Source organism: Alosa alosa, chromosome 12, assembly GCF_017589495.1.
Source record: "Alosa alosa isolate M-15738 ecotype Scorff River chromosome 12, AALO_Geno_1.1, whole genome shotgun sequence".
NCBI lineage: Eukaryota > Metazoa > Chordata > Actinopteri > Clupeiformes > Clupeidae > Alosa > Alosa alosa.
In genome coordinates, this window is record NC_063200.1 from 26,070,046 (window position 1) to 26,093,803 (window position 23,758).

Sequence of the window (23,758 nt, forward strand, 5' to 3'; positions counted from 1 at the left end):
AATTACCTGATATTTTAGGTCACATCCAGCACCCAATATACAGTGCCAGAAGACTCAGGCCTGCACACAGCTACTCCTTGCTTTATTTTGACTCTTTGTTCCAACAGTCCTAGAGGACTTCCCACATCTGTTATGCACTGGTTGGCAGCCATTTGTTTTCTCCCTGTTCCAACTGCCCTGAACCCATATCGTATTTACTGAATTTGGACTAGGTTACTGTGGGATCCAGGTCATGGAAAGCAGTATGTCATTTTGGATAAATACTCTGAGTCGTAGCCTGAGAAAGAGTCACCTGCCATCTGGACAGAGCAGGCTACTTCAAAGCAAAACACATCAAGAAAAGTGCTAATCTCACATTTGGTTGACCCAATGTTTTATTTCCAAAGATACTCTTCAAAAGAGGCAAGACATGGTACATGGTCTTTTCAACTTTGCTGAATGATGCTTTACCTTCAAACTAGCATGAGTTGTAGCACCATACCAAATAACATGTACTTCTGAATGTGAAATATTTACTTACAGGTAATGGTTTATGCCCCAAATCCATAAAAGATGTTTTTTTTTCACAGAGCAGAGAAGCACACAAGGGCAATTTAAAAGTCACTCACTTGGCTAATACAGTAATTTACCAGCATCCTGTAAGGCCAGCAGACAGAACATACAGTATTAGAGCGCAGTCCTCCATCAATTACTGAGGTAATATATATTATATTACTTACAGTAGAATTGAGTTGTGAAAAATAAAATCTGGCAGAATAAAACATAGACATCCATCATCATCCTTTAGTATCATCTAGTATCAGCCAGATAAATTAATATAAATTACATATTTTTTTAATATAGGCTCTAGACTATATAATATACCGGAAAGTTACACATATTTCCCTGTTAAACAGACATGATTAAACAGTAACTGAATGTCCATGTCCTTGCTTCATGGTCTGTGATCAATCAGACATCCCTGAGACAAAGAGCACATCTGTCACGACAAAATGAAGCCAAATTAGAGAAAATGTGAATAATTTACACCCACAAGAGCAAGCCAAACCCTGTAGGACTGAAATCCACCCAAAATAACCAATAATATCATATTTAGCATGGTGTGGACCCTTCAGGGTTGACAAAAGGTGACCATAGAGATGGTATGATACAGGCAGCTTATGATATCAACGTAGCTAGCTATCAAAGCTTACACGTTAAACATGAGCCTAATATCAAACATAGACACAGCACATACCTGTCCCAAGAGCAGCATTTGTTAATCAGAAAGTAAAGACGCTTCACAATATGGTACTGTATATACAGTATAGGCTACTGACACAGTCTGTATGGTATGAAGCACGGTTCACTCCTCAGGATCTCTGCTTGTGTGTGTTCACAAAATCACTCCACCACGGATCCAGTGGGGACGTCGCCATTGCCATGAGGAATGTCAGGAGGAAGGTGTGTCTTTAGTCACATCCAGTGTTTGACATCTTACAGTAGTCTTTTTCGAGTTCTGCCCGAAGTGTGTTGACATCAGGTTTTCAGGATGGTTAAAGGGGTTTTCACAAGGCAAAACGACACCTGAAGTATTTTCTCTGGTTTAATTTGTTTAGGGAAACACAGTGATGGAGGAGAAGAGGAGAGAGATCAGACCAGGAGGAGAACTTAGAGAAAAGTGGGCAGACGACAGGCTGAGGCGGCCCGACAGGAAATCCAACACTTGGTGAGATTCTGAAATTCACTGATTCTTCAAACTGAGAGAGAGGAGGAGAGAGAGAGAGAGAGAGGGAGAGAGAGAGAGAGAGGAGAGAGAGAGGGAGAGGGAGAGACATGTTACTCCTTCCTCAGTACACATGTGGTGTGAATGATAGAAAATGATTAATACCCTTAAAAACAACCCTTTCATTTCGCAGATGCAGTGTAAGTGAGAGTTGTGAAAAAAAAATCTGTATTAAAACATGAAATTATACAAGTATGCAATTATGGCTCTGACATAAAAATTCACATTTAATGAAAAGCACCCATTTTGGCGGCCGGCTACTGTATGTTTATGGGCAGGCCGGGTCACTTCCTGTGATCCATGAGTCCACTGTGTGCCTGTTGTCTGACATGCTAATAATAGAGCTTGCAGCAGGTCACAACCTGACCACAACAGATCAATAGAGATCTTCCCCCATAGCTCCACTGATGTGTCTCAGAACTGCCATGTTTTTCTTAATGATCATAAATTACAGGCCTCAGATCTGTGCCCTACAACCTCTTTATGCAAGCTTGTACAATGTCCTCCAACAAACACACAACCCCTAGCAAAGTAATGCGGTTGTCATCCAAGCAGCCCTATGGGGTCATCTAAGGCCAGGGCTATTGGATGTGACAGGCCCATTAGTGAAGTATTGATAACTTACCTCACCAGAGCCCATGCCATGATTTTCAGAGATCACATATTGATTGCATAAGGCACAACACACGCTCTAGACTAGCAGATATGCAGGGTATTGTTGCTTTGTTTCACTACATGCGTGACCTCTAGCATGCACCACAAGATTATAAGGAAGTAGGTCAACAGGGTCAATGCTTTAGTTTATGAACCAAAAAAAAAAAACTGTTTGCATGACTAAAGACACATGACCTTTTCTGGGCCACCGAATACAGTCCTCCACAGAGCTGGGTGCAGCAGAGGGAGCAGCGGAGACTTTATCTCTCGTGACATGACCTCAGCAACTCTTCCTGGCCCCGTGTGAATGCGCAAAACACATAAAGGCGCTGCAGGAAATCATAAGCCATTTACATAGAGATTAGGTTCGGGTGTATGTGTGTATGTGTGTGTGTGTGTGTGTGTGTGTGTGTGTGTGTGTGTGTGTGTGTGAGGGTATCCAACATCTTCATGTATGTGGGTGTGTGTGAATGAAAGTCTATTAGTGTGACTGTGTGTGTGTGTGTGTGTGTGTGTGTGTGTGTGTGTGTGTGTGTGTGCGTGCGTGCGTGCGTGCGTGCGTGCGTGTGTGTGATACAGAGAGTAGATGAAGAAGTGTTAGTGTTTAAGAGCGTGTGACTAAAACATGCTAAGAAAGCCTGTGCACATGAAGGCATTGTGTGAGCGCACCACCGATTTGCATGTTGGCTGCCCCTTGCTTTAACCCCACAGTACTGGGGGGTCGTCTGAGGAGAACCGAGCATGTGTTGGTGCTCTGCAGTGCATGCAGAAGATGCATTGCTGTGCTCTCCAAGCTGAACCTGTGAGAAAGAAAGATGGTGGTGCAGGAGGAAGAGGAGGGGGGGCAGCGGAGGTCTCACAGAACAGGCCCAGAGTAGCCCACGGGAATTCCAGTGTGGCCAAGCAGAAGCACGCCGGCCCGCACGAAATGGCTGGCCCCCTGTCACCCGCGTCCTTGCCCACCCGTGCAAAAGTCATCAGAAGCGACGGGGGTGAAGTAATGCTGCCACGTGCTCAGCAGCAGCTTGGACGAGCCGGCCAAATCACACTCGAGCTCTCCGCGCAGAAGCCCGCTGCACTCACACCTCCTTCTCACCCTCACACCTCCCTCTCACCTCTGCTCCACGCACTCACTTTTCAAGGATACCACGTGTCTATTAATAAGACAAAGTCAATATCGTCTTTAATTCACCTTTTCAAGTGAGAATATTCACCATTAAAAACTATTTAGGGATTTATATTGGACTGTGCTCTGACACCTTTGTATACTTGCATGCCTTGGTAATGTGACTGTGTATTTCGTGGTGCATATTATCACATTTAACATCATATTAGATAGTCATGGTGACAGTCCCCCTATAGATGTCCTATGTAAAGTGTGCTACTAGCTGCAGGCTGTGCTGTGCTGAGCGTGTGAGGGGGTACTCACTTATTCTGATGTTTGGAGCCCTGCAGGTGTGCGTGGTACTGGGCCACTGAGTTGAGGGTGACATGGCAGACGTCACATGTGTGGCTTCGCTTCAGGCCTGAGGAGACAATACACACACATACGCATACACACACACACACACACACACACACACACACACACACATGCACACATGCACACACACACACACACACACACACACACACACACACACACACACACACACACACGCGCAGAAACACACATACACACATGCACACACACACACACATTGCACAGGTGGATTACAAGCATGCATAAGCAAACATAATATCATCTACGAAATAAGCTCATGTTTCCAATAATAAGGCAATATAGATGCAACTTTAACAAATCCGTCTTTGGCCTGATTCATAGTGTATGAAATGTATGAAAGAACATGTGATGTATGCAGTGCTTGCACACACACACACACACACACACACACACACACACATGGAGAGATACACACAAGAACATAAACACAACCTTATAGCCTCAGGAACCTGAAGCATACTCAATGCACCCACATCAAAGTCGATCCTGTGTTTTGGAACAGAACAGAACAGAACGGAACGGAACGGAACGGAACAGAACTAGAGGTGACTCATGTGTTGAATACACGCGTGCTGCGGAGAGCTTCCGTGCAGCACATTAGCTGCGGGGCGATGGGACGGCGTAGCGTTAAGCGCGTCCTTCACATCTGTCACACAGGAGCACGTCTGTTGCCTACTCTCACACCGATCACTACAGATAAAGGGGCCATTCACACGGCTTACTTACTGTACACATACCACCATTTGCAGTCAAAACCCAATAAGGTACGGTAAACAATTTATGTGAAATCACCATTCTCATGCTGCATTTGAGCTCCTATCTAATGTGAAGTGTACCAAGTGAACACAAATAGTTGAATCAGAATAGAGCAACATATTCATCTACATGCGTGATTTGCTTTCATGCAGATTTAGATGAGATTGACTGATGGTTGGTGGGATTTCTCCATTTGTATTTTTGCTGGTGATTAAATTGTGTTCTGAACATTTACAGTATTTGAAGTGCAAAATAAGTTAGTTCTGTGCTGAGGGGATGAACCAGATCTGACAGTGGCCTCTAAAATGCTATGGGAGATCCCAACATGTTGTCGGGTAGCCTAAAAGAGTAATAAGTTGAGACTGACCTACCTCATGGGTCATGAATCACCTGTGATAACACATTGTGTGAGTTATGTTAGCTGCACGAAGCCTGACCCGAGCCACAGCAAGCTGTTTGGAGTGTGCTCGGATAACAAATGGGCATTCTGAGGATAATCAATAACGTTTACCCCGGATCCATTATTAATCAGGACAATATACTGCACGTAGCGCTGAGCGCCCAGTTTGTTATCCAGAGAGTAGCCGGGCTTCTATCCAAATCATTTACCTCTTTTTTTGCGCATTCAAAGAAAATCGGACAAACAAAAAGTCTCTTGCAGAGGAGTTGTGTTATGCAAATTAAGAATGGACACTGTCCTTATGAAGGAATGAGGTGTGAAAAGCTGTAGGATCAAAACGCGAGGTTGTAAGGGCAACTTTTACAGAAACATCAGTGAATAAATGTAATCAAATAGAAACAAATATACATTAAAAAGTTGGATGGAAAACCAAGCTATTTGGCAAATGTGTGGCCCCCATCTCTTTCCAGCTCTCTTTTTTTTGCACTCCTCCTACCTTTATCTCCATCCATCTATTGCTCCTTTCTTCCCATCCAGGCAAAAAGGGCCTCAAACTGTTGCAACCATTAAACCAATTGTTTTCATTTGATTTTTAATTTAACTGGCATCAAATAATGGATCTGCTGCTACCCTGCTTATCTGTGGGCAGCATATGAGGACAAACGCTGCAGCAGCTTCAATCATGCACCGTTATACGGCATGGAGACTGCCTCAGTTTGGTGCATGTTTTTGGACACCAATAAAGTGGGTCAATTCCATGTGTGTCAGTGTGTGTGTGTGTGTTTTTTTTTGGTCAATATAAATACAGCTGAGCAGTGTGTGTAAGCACCGAGCAGATTAGTAATCATGGGGGAGCCGAACACAAGCCAAGCTTATTTCAACCATCCTGGGAGCGAGGAGGGAGACAGACTGAGAGACAGACAGAGAGAGGGGAGACAGAGAGACAGACAGACAGACAGACAGACTGAGAGAGAAAGAGAGAGAGAGAGAGACTACTGAAGAGGTGCAGTGCTGAGAGCTTTGCTGTAGCCGCAGCAATGAGTCAGAAGTGAGTCAGAGCCTTAGTGGGGCGAATGCACGGCTAAGCTCACCGCTATAACACACACACACACACAGCCAGCACACACACACACAGCCACTAATGTCTCCTCCACACAAGCCTGCACCTCCGTCCCTTTAGGTACCTGCCAGTACGCTGGAGCCGCCCTGCTTTCTTGATCTTTACTTCCTGCTGGTCGACTTTAGTCAGCAGCGCTCAGGTGGCACAGATGAGCACGAGCACTGCTTGGGCTCACCGTTAATTACCTGCTGATAATTCCCACGCAGGAAGTCTCATTTGATCTCTGCTAAATAATGGAAGTCCTTAATGACACGGCTTGCCTTTGTGGGCTCTTCTAAGTGTGATTAAAAGGGCCCTGCTTCTGCATGAGCAGTAATGTGAAAATGAAACAGTATTTACATACAACTATCTACATCCATGCTGATGAGGGGTGGACTACTGGGTTGTGACACACATGATTCGAAAGGTGACCATAACATGAAATGTATACCACAAGGGTCTCACACAAATACGTTCCCCACGTTCAACACACGTGCGAACAGGCTTCAGTCGGCTTACCATTGAGCTCGCCCAGCTCCAGGCTCTCCCCCAGCTGTTCCAGTAGCTGGGCCCTCGCCGCGTTCTTCTTGTGCTTCTTGCCGTCGTAGTGCTGCTGCGCCATGCTGGGGTTGTTGAACCAGGCCTTGCACAGCTGGCAGTAGCGGTGGGACACACGGCCCTGTCTGGAGGGCACCGACGCGGGCATCTCCCCTGCCGCCACCTGCCCCGTGCTGGCCGTCAGCTCTGCGGAGAAACACACAGGAGAGAAAGAGAGAGAGAGTGGGATGAAGAGAGAGAGAAATGACCTCTGAGGAGAGGGGTCAAGATAGTCCGAGACACCACTCTCTACACAATTGAAATGCTGATAGAATAGCTTCTTTGGTCATGTTGGGGTTAAAGAGTTTGAATTTGTTGTTAGATGCACATGTGCACATGGATATAATGAAAACATGCATCTGGATCAGTGATGAGGTCCAGGCTGCGTGATAACCTCTGTGATGAGGCATTGCTCCCCAGTGGAGAAGTCCCCTGATATTGGCAATCAATATTTGCATGACTGCTTAAAAAGAGCAATCTAGTGGGCCAATATAGATAGTATGACAGAGACCATGAATAAAAGATGCCAAAAGGTTCCGGATAGGAGGGGATAATTGCACCAGGATGTTTTTCCTGGCAATTTACCTCACCTGTCAGAGCTTGTCAAAGGCTAGACGCATGGGTCTAAAAGCCTTTTGTAAATTTGGGCATTTTCTGGTCCACGGAACACAAATTAGACCTACAGTACGTCTCCTTGGGGGCCTGCATTTAATGAGCAGCAGTGGGAGCGATGTGACTCTAATGTGATGAATAGGCCACACTAGCGGTCACATGAGGCAATCCGTCTGCAGTCATCAGGTACAGGGTGCCCATACGCCCCATACGTTTGGGCTTCTCATTTCTGAGACACAGACAAGCTCGCCTGGCATTATTCACTTTAATTACCGCAAACCCCTGCCAGTACAAAAGACATCAAATGTTAACAATGGCCTCGGTTGCCTCATAAATGTGATAGATTGAGTGACAGACATTAACTGCGGCATCAGATGAAGGCAGAAATAAGGGATGAGTCACTCGCTTCATTTTGTTGTGTCGTGGAAAATCTTTGAGGGAAAGAACACTGGATTGCCAAGAATGTGCACTCGTCTCGTTGAGCTTATTAATTACACTCAAATGAAAATCACCAGCCATTGTGACACTCATTTCTGCATGATAGAAAAAGGGCGGCTTGTACAAATTCCTCATCCCCTCTTTGTCATCGCCGTTTAAATGGATTTTGAAGGGAACAGCTGTTCTAATCAGAAGTGCATTTGCCGTTTTTTCCCACACAAAAGGCCCAACAGCATACTGGACCCCTCTCAGGAGCTTTCAATTTACTAATACACTTCACAAGTGTATATACAACAACCAGGGGTCCAGATGGTCCTCTTCAAAGCACTGTGAGCTTTTAACAAAAGCATTTATAAGCCTTTAGCAATACCTAAACTGTCTGGAAACTTTGTTTATAATGAACATCAGGGATCCTTATAACAGGCAACCAGAGAGAAGTTTCACAAGGATTCATTTTGCTAATGAAAGTTGTAGAAAAGAAACCCTATGGGAAAATGTTGTCTATATTACATGCATGAAATGGCATGTAACTTCCCCACATATTATGTTTTCTTTCATAGCTGTCCAATGAACTCAGGCAATCAATCAGCCAGAAGATAGCATTTGTGCATGTGGCATGTATAATGGTTTTATGTGGCGACACCTTTTGTAGTTTCTGTTGGAACACATGGGGTCTTGTTCATCTTTGTTTTGTTTTTTTTTTCAGCAAAAGCTCACAAACAGTGACACCTGCTGCAGCAAGATCTGAAATATGCATATCGTTTGGAATAACTACCAGGCGGTCAACGCTTTGTGAAACAAGTGAGCAGATTTTGAGACCAGACTTCACACAGCGAGAGGCGAGAGGACAAATCTGTCTGAGGGAGTCCTCAGCAGGAGGTCTGTGAGCTTGGGCAAGGAGAGAGAGAGAGGAGAGAGAGAGAGAGAGAGAGAGAGAGAGAGAGAGAGAGAGAGAAAGAGAGAAAGAGAGAGAGAGTGAGAAAGAAAGAGAGAAAGAGAGCCTGATCTAATTACATCATCAAGAGCCATATTTTCCCTTCCCTTTACCTCATTTTTGGTAATGATAAATGCATGTTTAATACAGTGTTATTCACTTCTTACTTACAAATTATCTTAAAGAAAACTGCCAAGATTATGGAGTCCCAATCTCTGCCACAGAGAGAAAGAAAGAGAGAGAGAAAGAGAGCAAGGGAGAGAGAGAGAGAGAGAGAAATTACAGTTCTGAATAAAAAAACACATAAATCACACTGTCCTTCTGTCCATCCCTCGTTCACTGCTGGACACTATGTCTGTGAGTGGCCAGAGTGTTAAACCGCTATCTGCTTCTACACTGCCAGCCCCCTGGCAGCTGTATACACAACGAGTCCAAGACTGGGTGCAAATACATCATAGGACTTTGCCAGGCCCATGCAAGCTATGCCAAGGTCAGCTCGCCAGCAAAAACAGTTCTGAGACCTCCAAATAATAGCCACTACGAGGACACAAATCAAACCCAACGAGTCGCCGCCACAGTAAAAACAAAATTGAAAGACAATGTTTTCAGGTTAAGGCCAGTGCACCTCCAGAGTTGCACAGTGTCGGCAGAAACATCAGCTGTGACGGATTGATAATGCTCCTGGCTCAAAGATTCAGGTCCGGTATCGGCCAAAGTACACATAACAAACAAATATTTCACTTCAGAACCCCGACCCGGCGAGCAGAGTGGCAAAGCGGGAAAATAAATGTGCCCGTGGCTCTTTTGTATGTTGGTATGCAGCTTTGACTGATAATCTCTCCTCTGAAAGAGCACAGAAGTTAGAAGAACATTCTAATCCTTCTATTACCTTGAGATAACTCTGTCCAAGTTCTCGGTCTGTGCCCTAGACTTGGCTGTAGCAAGAGTCAATGTTCCAGCCAATGCCACAGCGGCTATTTATTTCATTTCTACATCTCAGATGAAGTGAGAAAGAGACAGCACTGTTAATGCAGTCTGCTGGCCGCTTCCCACATTGTAAGACTAAGCTTCATTGCACACAGGGAATGCATCTCATTTTTAAGAAGAGATAAAGAGAAAATACTCTCTTTTGACATTAATCTTTACTTAATCCAACCAACCTTTATTGTTATTTAATTTCTTATTCATACACTGGTGAGAAATATCTCTTTGAGCCTTTTCAGCAAAAACATATAAAAGTTAATAGAGAGGATAAGCAGAAGGCTATGGTTAAATCTCAAAGCCAATTGAAGTAGCAGTAGGCAAGTATCACAGTATTCAAAAAGACTTATTTTGAGATATGAAAACAATAATACTTAATATTTAATGTTCTACAAACTGCCATGGCCCTTTAAGAGAGCAGAGTAAGGATGGTCAGAGAACATCAAACATTTCATGTTCCTCTTCACAGACTTGACCACAAAGGACTGCACGCACACACACACACACACACACACACACACACACACACACACACACACACGTATACACGTACACACGCACACACATGCACGCATGCGCATACACCGTACGCACGCACACACATACATGCACACCCACACACACACACACACACACACACACACACACACACACACACACACACACCTACAAAGATGATGACCATACTCTTAGCTCATGGTGACCCATCAGTGCACTCTGGGTCCTGGGCCTGTGTTGCTGCCCTACTGCTCCCTTCACAGCCCCCGGAGGCCTCCAGCCCGCTCTCTCTCTCTCTCCTGCTCTCACCCGGTCATTCCTTCCTTTTGGGGTCAATTCTGACCGCGGGCCATCCTGCCCGTGAACACTGATGCGTGCTGGTGTGTGTGTGTGTGTGTGTGTGTGACTCAACGGTGCGACGGCCTGGACCGAGCCTGTTACCTAAACCCGGCCATATATCTCCACCACTGGGACGTGGTGAGAGTGCACAGATACCCTGCGTTTGCACAGGATGAGCAAGTGAGCTTGAAATATTTAAAAGGGCTTCCCACCAATATGCTTCCCTTCTGTTTATAATGACTAGGGATGAATTTGTAGTGTGTTTACTCTTGCTAAAAATCTAACTAACTAACTACAGTGCCTATAAAAGTATTCAGCCCTATGCTAAAGTTGACTAAAAAGAGGAATTAAAAAATTATCTTTTGAAAATGGATCTTAATGCCTTAATTAAAAAAATTAGGAAAAATCCAACCTTTAAGGACACCAATTTTCTTTGTGAATGAATAATGTATCGTAAATAAATAAATGTTCTTCATTAAAATACAGGGTGCATAAGTATTCATACCCCTATGTTAAACCTATGTTGAATTCCCAAAGAGGCAGGCAGATTTTTATTTTTAAAGGCCAGTTATTTAATAGATGCAGGATACTATGCATCCTGATAAAGTTCCCTTGGCCTTTGGAATTAAAATAGTCCCACATCATCACATACCCTTCACCATACCTACCGATTGGCATGGTGTGTATTTTAGTTAGCCTACTGTATTAGCTGGTTTGATTTGCATTGAGCTCAATGAGCATCAAGCAGCCAGGTATAGTGGTCACACTGAGTTGCTTCAAGGTGTCATGTAGCCAGATAATATGCACCCAATCTTCACTTGAAGAAAGTTATCAGTATGCACCTTTAATAAGACCCTTCTTGCATCACAAAACAAGAATCCCCTTGAGCGGTGCCATATTGCCAGTGATTGCATAGTCAGTGTGTACATACAGACACAGCCATGTGAGAGAGCTCCACTGATCTCCTCTTCCAGCCTGACAGAGTCTCTCCTGTGCAGCCCAACCTGGATCAGAGGGCTGAGAGGAGCTGGAGTGGAGCTGGGTATTAAAGTGGAGCCTGCAGTCATGTGTCCTCACATGCGCCTCTCTCGGGTGAGTGAGCATCAGGTGTGCAGTCAGGGCCACTCTGTCAGAAAGCTCTGCATCTGGGCCTCTCGGTCCCCACACACACACACACACACACACACACACACACACACACACACACACACAACACACACACACACACACACACACACACACACACACACACACATATACACACAGAGCCTCTTCCACTGCTCCAGCCTTAGTCTCCGACCGAGACGAAAGAGACGAGATGAGCTCAGAGACTCAGTGTTCAAAGTGGGGGCTCAGGGGGGAGAACAAGTCCAGTGCGACTCTACTTAAACCCACAGATTGATCTCCCTGTCAAGACTATCTCATTCCTTTCCTTTTCTTTCTTTCTTTCTTTCTTTCTTTCTTTCTTTCTCTCTCTCTTGCTTTCTCTCTCTCACTCTCTGCCTTGTGTGTCTGTGTGTGAGCTCAGAGTTAGAGGAACTAATAATCCTACCTTTGGAGGTGATGGCTGGGGGCTCCCTGTCAGACTATCTTTCCTTCTTTCTCTTTTCTTTCTTCTCTTTCTTTCTTTCTTTCCTCTCTCCATTTCATTCTTTCACTCTCACTCTCTACTTTATGTGTCTGTGTGTGAGCTGACGGTTCGAGGAGGAATCTTACCTTTGGAGGTGATGGCTGGTGGCTCCCCTAGGAGTAGTCTTAGCCTCTTGGCGTGGATCTTGCCCTGGTAGTGGGACTGTGCCACCACGGCAGAAGTGAAGGACATGTTGCAGAGTGTACAGCACTTGTTCTTATCCACATCACCCTCTTCACTGCCCTACAGGAGCATGTATAAACACAAAAAAACACATACACACATACACACAACATAAAACACAAGTACAACCAATCACACATAAATAAATGTGCCAAGAAGCCCAACCGAAACCATTTGGCCCAACAGAAATTTTTTTCGATATAAATAGCTACTCTATGCTGTTTCTAAGTAAAAAAGGAAGACAGCATCCATTCCCATGATTATTGTCTTGGGCCATGGAAATGAAAGGTGTTAGTGTTCATCGCCAGAAAAAACGCATGATTCGTCATGTCAATGCATGTAGGTCATGGTGTAGAAAAGTAATTTGCACACTTCTAAAAACAGAAAGCATCCCTCTTCCTAACACCTAACAGTGTGACACAGTTAGAACATGGATGTGTTTGTTATCCAGCCTTCCGACTTTTTTTTTTTTTTTTTTTAAAGGAAAATTGGATGATTACACAAGCTCTTTCCAAGGACCCCCAAAACACATTATAACCAGCAGAGAGGACGAGGAGAAGAGTAATTTTGCAAGCTTTTTAAGGAGACTGACTGTTAATGCTTTCAGCAGTGCTTCTTATTAGGTGCATCATGCCAGAATGGAAATGGGGCAGAAGCCACATTAACCTTCATAGGCCGTACAGCTTTACTCCCATAATGGTCAGAAGTCAATAGGACTTGTTAAAGGAAGTCGATCGCTGTCGGTGCTGTGGCAGGGTTAAATAATCCCATAGCAAACACACACACACACACACACACACACACACACACACACACACACACACACACACTACACACACAGGGTCAACATATGTGTCCATTCACTGTGTCATAAGATGACTCTATTTAAAGCACACACTAACTGAATCATCTGTGAATATGTGTAACGTCTAAAGTTGTTTTTACTACAATGAATAAAACAGTGTCACAGTTAATTTCTGAGCAGCAATAGGCCAAAAGCAAAATGCACTTCTCCCACATTCATCCGTTTAGCTGCCGGGCATTCATCTGTGTCCACTCACACGCGGGCTGTGTTTACTCCTGTCTACACACACCGTAATGTCTTTACTTTGACTCCCTAAGGCAAAGCCTTCATTGGTTTTCATCTCCCTATTGCCTGACCTTGGATATTAAACACTGCATGAGTTGTTGGTAAACATATGATGATACCCATTCGACCCAACCCCCCTGTGTTTATACATTCATGGGCAGGTTGACATCTCAATTATTCATCTGTTGTGCAGATAGTGTCATTAACTTGGGAATATCATGCCCTACAACATGGACTGTGGCATTTCAATAACTCCCCAAGTCCCAAGACAACATATGCATACACTCTATATGAATCCAACTGTGCATCTAAGTAGCTCAACCAAACCTCTGAAATATAAATATAAGGAACTTACTCTTCATCAAGAATGATATTGACAAATGTGCTAAAATAAATCTAGAATTAACATCTGAGCACAGCTGAAGGAATCCAATTATAGTTCTAGTAAAAAGCATCTTTGTGCATTTATCCTGGATATCTTTCAGAGTGCCTCAAGCAAGCAGTGGTCCATTTAGCCTATTGCAATTCTGTACAGCCGTTTGTCTTTGGGAGACTCTCTGTGGGGTTCATTCACTGATGCAGAGGAGTCAGGACAGTCCATACAACTGTACAATGCACCCTCTTCAATCATCAAAGCATGTAGCAGCATACTCTAGCCCGTATGGTAAGGAGAGGGTCACTGGCTCCTATTGCTTCCGTCGATGCTTTGATCCCAGCTCAACAATGGCTACAATGAACCAGTGACCTGCACTGGGAGCAAGGGGAAATGAGATAAGCGATTTCAAATGCCTGCCATTAATAATTCAGTTGAACATAATAACTTAATATTATGCATGGATACTTTATGCTGATCAGCTAAATCTTTGTCATTACATTCAAATGGATTGCTATCTCCATCAAGCTACAAGAATATTCCTATTGTGCCAACTCAGATACAAGGACAGGATACTGAGTTTATTTGATTTTGTCAAAGAAAATAGCCTAAATTCACTTTATTTACCTAAGTGAATTTATTACTGCCTAAAGCAACAAAACCAGTCTCAATGTGTCAGCCTATTTACATTTTAAGGCCTTTTATGGGAAATTGTGTTTCTGGTACATTATTGAGTGGACTACTTTTTTCCAGCAGAAAATTTAATGTGACCCCTTAGAGTGAGTTCAATTTGAAATAAAAACAATGCCAGTTGCCCACAGCACTAGTGATTTAAGTAATGCCAACGAAAATGAGTCTGGTGGTCTGCAGGTATCATTTAATCAGCCAGAAAGCCTCCCTCCATCCCTCCATCCCTCCCTCTCTCCTGCCTTCAGCCCTCACCACCTCTGGTTCCAGCCCATGATGTGCCAGGACTGGAGGAGGGGTTTCATATGTCCCTAGGGACCCCTGCACCGTGCCCTCAAATCATCCGGTGAGCTTGGCGAGCTGTCACCGAGTGGGTGGGCAGAGTGGCGAGTCCAAGCCCTGCAGATGACCCAGAAGGGACACACCCCTCTTCCTACCTCTCTCCACAAGACTCCATCACCACAACGCCAGCAATCACTGCCGCCGTCCCTGTGCAGCCTGATTTTCCTTTCTTTGTGCAGACAAAAAAAATATCACATCTGACTGACAATGGATGCTCACATTCAGCCAGAGGGCCTGAAGCGTTGTCCATGTGGTGGCGAAATAATCAGGGGTGTGCTCTAAAACACAATGGAAGCGGGGGAGTTATGAGCCGATCAATACGCTGTGGGTGTGAAATCACTGCCTGGACAGTTGCTATGGGATGGTGAAAAACAGAGGTGAAAATCTCTTCTGGAGTGTAGAATAAATAATGTTGATTTTAACGGATCTTTTAGCAGAGATGTGACAAATAAGATAACAAAACACAATGGGTGACATTTCATGTCTTAATCTCGGGGTCTTATGTAGAAAGCATGTCTGTTATAACGGATATCAGTGTCCCCCTGCCCTCTCCACTGTATACTGTCTCACAGGAGACTGAACGCAAATAGGGACTGACAGTACTTGTGCCTGGAAAGTGTGTGGTGTGGTATGCTAAATGGTTCATTGATGTAAACTCATACACTAAAGCATTATGCATTAGCTGACATTAATAATCCACAAACCTTTGCTTCTCATGGTTTCTTAATACAAATGGCAATGATTTATTTACATTATGTAACTGACTGATTAAGATGTCCTTAATTCAAAGCATCACTAATTAATTTGAGATGTGGATTCCTGTTGGGTGTAGCGGCTGGTTAAGTAGTAGAATAGGTGAATGGGAATTCCATATAACAGAATAGATTACCTCCGTTCGTAGCTTCTTTGCCGGACAGCCTCCATCAACTGGATGTAGCATGTAATAGAGTCGCACTTTGTTTGCATGTTTTCGACTCTGGGAACAAAGACAAAATATTTTGGATATGACAAAACAGTTATTATAAATACTTATGCTCTATGATTAATGCTTGAAGTATGCTTCGTTGAAAGTTATGACTTGATATTTCAGAAGAAATAATACAGTAAGCACTTGAAAGTAACATTTTATTAATCGACTGATATCAAAACCATAAGAATCATCACTGCTGAGAGCCATAGAGGCAATGTTATTTTTATGCTGACCCCTGTGCAATAATACTGGGATTTATTGATTACTACGCTGCTCTCTGAGAGACGCTGCGTACGCTGCTCTCTGCCCTGGACGAGCAATGCAACGTGGTGGTTATTTATATTGAGAAATCTTTGTTACAGCGTGGCCAGGACGTGGCATTTTTTTAGCTGGTGTATTACATTTTCATGACCGTGGCGCCACAAAGTCTGATCTCCGCTCGTGTAAAGTAGAGGGGCGGTCATCATGACCTGGACAGACATTTACATGCTATGACATTATATATACTATAAACCTTGACATTTCTAACTTGGAGAGAAGCGGGCAGCGATCTTCATCTCATTTGCAACACTGAGTCAGTTTGTCATTTAGTCATATCCTATAGTTAGCTGCTTCCAATTTGAGAGGTAATATTGAGGTGGCAGCTCAAAGAAATCAGTCTAAATCTAAATTAATTCAGTACTTAAGTGCATGTTGTGTGTGATGTCTGTATGCTACTGATACCCCCTGAATTTCCCCTTGGGGATGAATAAAGTATCTATCTATCTATCTATCATCTACATGTTTACAGTTTTGCGGTTGGCCGGCTGTGCTAATACAATTTTCAGCCAGGCTCCCACCCAACTATTGGTGCTGCAGACAGACCTCATTATGATATTCTATGCTCCCTCTTTATTTGTGTTACTACTGGACTGCTCCGAAATTTCTCAGTCGCTTTCTGAATTTCTAACATAGCACATGTAGCATAAGAGCAGAATGGCCCCCGCTGGCCTCCTCTCTCTCTGAGTTACTTCTCACTTATCTTCCTTTAGAAATGTCTTTGTCCTCCCGAGAGATTACAGGACCTTTTTGCTGTGTGTGTTTGTGTGTGCGTGTGCGTGTGCATGTGCGTGTTTGTCTGTGTTTGTGTGCCTGTGTGTCTGTATGTCTGTATGTGTGTGTGTGTGTGTCTGTGTCTCTGTTTGTGCATGTGTGTCGCTACATCACCTCTGTGGGATACTTCAAAGAAGAACAGCAGTGGACTAATTGATCCCAATCTGCTGCTATCTGCTCACGCTGGGATCTGTGCCTCTCGGCGGCGGAGCACAATCCCCTCGAATGGCTGTCACCTGCCTGCCTCCCCTTAATCTATTCCATTTGATTAACACTATCCACTTATCATTCAGACCCGCTATCTGAGGCCGTATGAAAACTGAACCTTTAAAGGGGCCCTCGGTGAAGGAAGACTAGGCTCTGCTCACTGGACAGAAGACAAATGGCATGGTCAGAGCTGAATGACAGGGCACACTGGCCCTGTGTCCAGACTGGCCTTCTCACAGCGGGATGTCAGAGCAGACTCGGCTCTTGCTTGATGCATGGCCATCTCGGTTGCTGTAGTACTTATTGCAACATTTGAGCTGCATTCTGTGTATGAAAGGTGCTATACAAATAAAGTGTATTATTATTATTATTATTATTATTATTATTATTACTAACATGTCCTAGTCACACTGTACCTTGATTGTTCCCTTTTTTCTGAGTAGCTTTGGATAAAAGTGTCAGTTAAATGACTAAATGTAAATGTTCTTATCCCCCCAGATTTAGGTGAATATTGGAATACACTAGTTCACTTCTGTAGTATAAAGGCACAAACAAACTCTGTAGGTTTATCTCCTTAAGGTTTTGTTGTGTTGTTGTGACAGACTTTGTATGAAAAATCGCCATTATTAAAATTAAAGCCTGTCGTGTAAAGTTGGATGGAAAGTGAGAGTGATTCACAGTTGATGAAAAGGTTGCTCCTTTAAGAGACCTTTTTACTGTTATCCCTAGAAATCCATTAGGAAAGGTTTCACTGTATCTTGTGTGGAAGCCTATATGGTTTATCTTCTGATTGCATGACAAACAGAAATAGAATAGAGAGTCATAAATGCTCATCATTATTAAATTATGATGAGCATTTATGTTATTAAGTTATTTTCTTATTTTCCTATTCATTCACAAATTTATTTTCTGTGAGATTTGATATCATAGTTTGCAGAATGATGAGATGGTAGAGCAGGCCCTGAAGCACACATAATCCAAAACAATGATGTGTTTATAATATTACTTATACAATACCTCATTAAGTGTTTCATACATCAAACAGTATGCTACTTCTATTGGAAGAGATTAGCATTAGATTATCCTAATTTATATGCAACATACTTCTGTGGTAATCACACCAGGGTTAAACATGGAAAGGTCACATCAGCTCCAAGCAATTCAGTTTCAGTATAGTTGCACAGAGTCTTTCATTGCCTAAATGTTTAAGACATGATGATTCATAAGAAATTGCTTAGTAACTACATTAATAAGTGAAGAACTGGTTGTGTATAAGCCCTGGTTACGTGTCAAACGGGGGGATATCATAACGTAAGGTTTGGTGGCCACTGCTGAGGCATGGATACATTAGACACTGTTTAATGGGTTAGTCTGAACCACACCATAGCAACTTCATCTATCTATCTGACACCCCATAAGCAGCGTGCGAAGCTATGGGTCATTGCATCCCTGAAATTGCCTTTCTCTCCATAAAAATTATTCTGTTCCATAAATCACCACACTAGTATTCATATTAGATAAGGGACGTGTGATTGTGATCGCACGTATGCACACTCCCTCACACATACACACTCTCTTACTCAAACTGTTACATATCTCTGCCCACATATTCTGGTGCTCTAGCATGTGTAAGCCCCCACATATACACTTGTGTGGGTTTGCCTTGGAGAACACCATTTGTCATGAGGAACCCATATAGCATACAAAGTTGCATTAAGCCAACTGAAAAAAGGAAAGGATGAACCTATGTCATCGTGATTCTGCAGCAGCATCTAGATCTTGTGATTGGATGGCATGTGCTTAGGATTTGCATGCGTGACATTACTCACCTCGTAGTGGGCGACCCTCTGGGAGTCAGATATGAGCTGGGCGCTGCATACTTTGCAGTAGGTGTCAGTGAAGAGTGCCTGATCCACTTCAGTAGACTTCATCTTTGAAAGAGGTAAAACAGTTCAGTTGTATTTATCAGTATTTACCAGTGAGGCACACTGCTATTTTCAAACATTGATTGAAAATGAATGTTACATAAGAGCAATGAGTCTCGTACAGATAACAACAAAACTCTTCTCCTTGTTATGGTAACAGATTATTTCTAAAAGCTGAATTACACTTTAAGGATATGATCTTTGGCCAGCAGTACCTCTTGAGAGTATGTGCAACCCTGGAAACCAAATGCTCAACCTTCAACTCTGAGCATTACAGTGGAAGAATTTGAATGCTACAAAACTAGAGTCTAGAGGATTATTTTTGCTCATCCAAAAGATGGTTTGGATCTATAGGATTTTGTCAGTTATTGAGAACTCAGGAATCTGGTCTTAAAGTTTCCTTATGATTTATGTTCCTTAATTACCTGCATTGAATATTACATTGTAGTAAATTCTGACATGCATGTTTAGCCTACAATGAACAGTACGAGCTCTAATCTGGAAGTGCTAAAATGGCAATGGTGTTAAAATGTCTCAGGTGCATGTAAAATTGATATTAACATCTCAGATATTAATGGAAGTTTATATGAGAGTGCTAGACAGGTTCTACAGCGACTTTTACAGTTTCACACAAGAAGCTATAGCAATAGCCACAGCAATGCACCTACTATCTGAATGGAAACTCTCAGGTATATATATATAGTATATATTTATATATATATATAAAATATCCTCTCCCTTTTTTGTGAGCTGGGACTACATTAACAAGAACACCTACACTACAGTGCAGGGGCAGCAGGGGCAATAGCCTACGTGCAGCTATATTACAGCTTCTAAAGCCTAAGGTAGGCTGCAATGCTGAACTTTGCCTGAAGAATTAGGTTAAGCATATCTAAGAGCAGACAATTAAATACTCCATCTTAATGAGCAAGGTATCTTACCAGCAGCCTTACAAAAACTCAGCAGCATTCGTCAATTTTTAACACATTATTTCAACCAAATATGGAAAGGAGCAAATTAGGAGATAGGAGGTGGGAGACAGTGGACAAGCCACAACAGCCTTATTTCACCAGTGTCTGGTCCAATTAGTATTGCCTAAACATAAAATGCTGTTGAGCCTTTAATGACAGGCATGTCCATCTATAGACCTTCAAATAAGTCAGAAATAAGTACAGCAGCTCAGTTCCACACCTATGGTGTGCCACAGTATTTTGACACTGACAGATGATCTTGCAGAGTCTGCAAGCAGCTGAATTCCCTGACATTTGGATTTCCCATAGGACGGGAGCCCAGGGGAGGAGGAATAATGATACTGACAAGATGAAAGATAAATTTGTCATTGTGGTGTATCAAAGCACCAGCTCTCTATCGTGCCTTCAGCAAATGCTATTGGGGGTGTCTCAGAGGAACCTTGGCTTGTTTCACTCATTCTCATGAGAAAAAGCAAAATTCCCCTTTGAATTGCTTACGTGCAATGATGTTTATCAAAATACAACGGTTAAACATGTGGCTCTATGAATATAATTATATGAATATAATTATGTTAACATACAGGGCTATCTTGCACAGTGAACATGATTTTTCAGACTGGGTTTTTCTATTCTCTCTTGAGAAATTATTCATTCACTGTCATTTGTAAAGATGTCATGGGATGTGTTATGGTGCTCCAGATTTTGCTTTGAAGGAACAGATCTAAAGTAAAAACACCCTCTGCTTGGGGCATTTGTGATTCAAGGGCACAACAGTCAGAAATTTGAATACTGATAAAAGGGTTTTGCATCTCATAAAGAACAGGGGACTCAGGGACACTTTCCAGACGCTTTTATATTCACTCTAGGGTGACTTCAGCCCACTAAAATATAAGGACATATTTCATTTTTTAACGTGATTACTGTGGCAAACTTGTGTGAAAACATTCATCTTCAAGTAAAATCTTAAGCCACCAATGAGAAAAACAGTCACGCCTCCAAAATCAAATTATGCCCACATTTCTTATCACAACATGGACCCCCATTTGTATTCACCGTGCGAAGCTGCGTCACTATGTTAATCACAACACAGGAAATGCAGACTGTATCGAAAATAGTGGTGTATAGAGACTGAGAGACGTATTTCCAATGTGTGAGTGAATTTAAAGCACTAAGAAAGGTCAAATATTCAAGGCCTCGGGCTGGTCAATAACTATAACATATGGCGTGAGAATAAACGGAGAGAGCCCTGAGACTGCAGGCCAAATAATATAATAATAATTTTAACTGATTGATCTGGTAGTGCCCTATATGAGGCTGGAGGCGCCCTTTTTACTCCTGCAGGTGATTAAACTTGAATTCACCCAACAGCATTCTGAGATATAACCATTTCAAATATACAGTACACAGGAGATATGTTAAATTCCTACTGCTATAGGAAGGGGATATCTCACAGCGGCCAATCAACAACCATGCCTATTTACCATCAAAAACAAGATCACTAAGAAAGCAACCTTGGTGGGCAAAAGAACATCACCGACAGAACAGCCTTTGAGAGCATTTCACTGGGGTTATCAAGCAGGCACCTTCCCTCATCAGAAAGACTAATTATGCAGAGGCATGTTGACCTATCACAGGTACAAATGATACAGTGAGCAAGGTTAGATCTGGAGAGAGTGCATGCTGGAGTGGAGAGTGATCCTCTCCCTATAGTGTGGCCAAATGGAAAGGAAATGGCTCTGTGGAGATGGATCGAAGTGTATCAGTCTCAAGTCTGTGCTGTCAAAGTTAATCAAATCAGTGGCTGCTCAGAGACATCCTTCATGGTGCAACTTATCACCGTGAAGGTCTTCATTCATGTGAGGAGAATTAATGCCTTCATCTGTGGCAATAAAACAAGTATTGATCTCCTTGAGTTAAGGTCAAGTTGTCAGTGATGTAATTTCACTGTTTAATAATATTTATGGAGAAAGGTAAACAAAAAACAAATAAATGAATAAGATTGAACAAATGACAAACCCTGAGAGACACTGAAGGCACAGCTTTATGTTAATAAGAAGAAAAAATGTCTTCTAGAAATCCTGTATAGGGAGGGTTTAATATCCTAGGCTTCACCAAATGCACCTGTCAATAGCCATATGATAACTCTCTTTGAGGAGGACCATGTCTGGTCAGCAACACCTCAGATTTCGGAATTCTGCGACGAGATATGCATGAGCAATATACAGAACGGCTGTGCCCTTGTAAACAGTTTTGTTTAGACGTTCTTCAACACCATGTCAAGCGGTGTAGTTAAAACTAGAGCAAACTATCTGTGCCTTACAGTAACTTTCCCAGCAACTAACCCGGAATAACACACTGCAGTGCTGGATATAATGAGAAACTGATACTAAACTTATCGAGACAAACAAAGACAACAGAAGGCGAAGGCACAAGTTATTGCAAGAGGTAAGGATAAACGTGTTTGGCAGTCGTCTCCATACACCACACAGCCTCACACGACACGACAATATCACATATTTTAAGGAACATCGTTCAAGCATTGTTCACCCATACCGACTATCACGGACTGTTAATTGCCAGCGATATTTACGCAGTCCTTTGCCAAACGAGGAGATGAGTCAAGAAGGCATCATTGAAATCAACTTAGGCTAGCCTACCAAACAAAAACATTTCTGTACCTCCAGATTCCACACAACGAGGATCGTACCTGTAGCTCAAAACTGTATCCTTGGTATAGTTGGTTGGGATACACTGTCAGATGATGCTGCACCTGAAGAGAAACCGTACAGTCCATTGGCAGGAATACAGGCGGCGTGCAGCTGGAGACCGCATCAACAACACACGCCGAGCGGCGGCAACAAGAGAAGGGTGGGCGATAATAACGAGAGATGCTCTCCGCCCTGCACCATCCCTATTGGCTGACAGTCTCTACTACCGAGTTGGGTGAAATTGGTACCTTTGCCTTCGCTGTGTAATGTCAACGGCATCGCCCCACGGCCAAGTTGTAAATTATGAAGAGCCAATAGGTTGAGAGGAGTCAGGACCGAAAGTTCTCTCGCGGTCAAGTCAAAAGTGCCCTTAGCCTAGGCTACTATGTAAATAATTAATAGTTGTTGAGTCTAGTTTAATTGGTATAAGTGTCAGTGGATGCTAATTGATGTCATTTGGGTGAGTAATCAAATTGACCCATCACTTCTTGTTGCCCATTCGTTGGTTGCGGACTGGCAAACCTGGTGTCATATGCCATTCAGTCATAAAGACACAAGAGGGGAAACTGTCTTTCATTAGCCTACGAATTAATAATTTTGGCGATGATTTCGTCAATCTGTCATTGAACGATGTGATTTCAATTCATACTAGCAAGTATGAGCTATTTTAAATGGATTCGCCAAGTCGTAAAAATGTGACAAGATTATGCTGTGTGAATCAGATAGCTTTCTGCATGACAAAACTACCTCCACGCGCTTTGGTGTTACGGAGGCCTGGCACGACTAGAGTTAATAGTCACAAGGCAGATTCCCGTGTGTGTGTCTCTGCACCATCTCAAGCCTACACTCTGTTGCTGTGTGGTCATATAGCCTACTAATGGCTGAGGAGCTCACACAGACTTCAGACCTCAAAGGTAAATAAATATTCGTCTATGACATTATACCTTAACCAGAATGTTACTAAATAAATAAATGTTTTTTTCCCCTTATAACCAATGAGTTA

The 23,758-nt window shown here is 42.9% G+C and overlaps 1 protein-coding gene across 3 annotated transcripts; it reads right to left on the reverse strand.

Moving 5' to 3' along the window:
- Positions 1–356: 356 nt before the first annotated feature.
- On the reverse strand, positions 357–22,887 carry LOC125304110 (zinc finger matrin-type protein 4-like). Of its 3 annotated transcripts, XR_007195192.1 has the most exons (8): positions 22,755–22,887; positions 18,981–19,082; positions 15,772–15,858; positions 12,294–12,450; positions 6,698–6,922; positions 3,849–3,945; positions 1,238–1,739; positions 357–979 (listed from the first exon to the last, which is right to left on the reverse strand). XR_007195192.1 is itself a non-coding variant. In XM_048258136.1 (7 exons), the coding sequence occupies exons 1-7, from the start codon at positions 22,839–22,841 to the stop codon at positions 1,724–1,726; spliced, it is 771 nt and encodes a 256-aa protein (XP_048114093.1). In that variant the 5' UTR covers positions 22,842–22,887; the 3' UTR covers positions 357–1,723. The 3 variants fall into 3 exon arrangements, 2 of the variants coding, with proteins under 2 accessions (XP_048114093.1, XP_048114094.1); XM_048258136.1 differs by having other exon boundaries at positions 357–1,739; XM_048258137.1 differs by having other exon boundaries at positions 357–1,739; positions 22,726–22,836.
- Between the last annotated feature and the right edge of the window lie 871 nt (positions 22,888–23,758).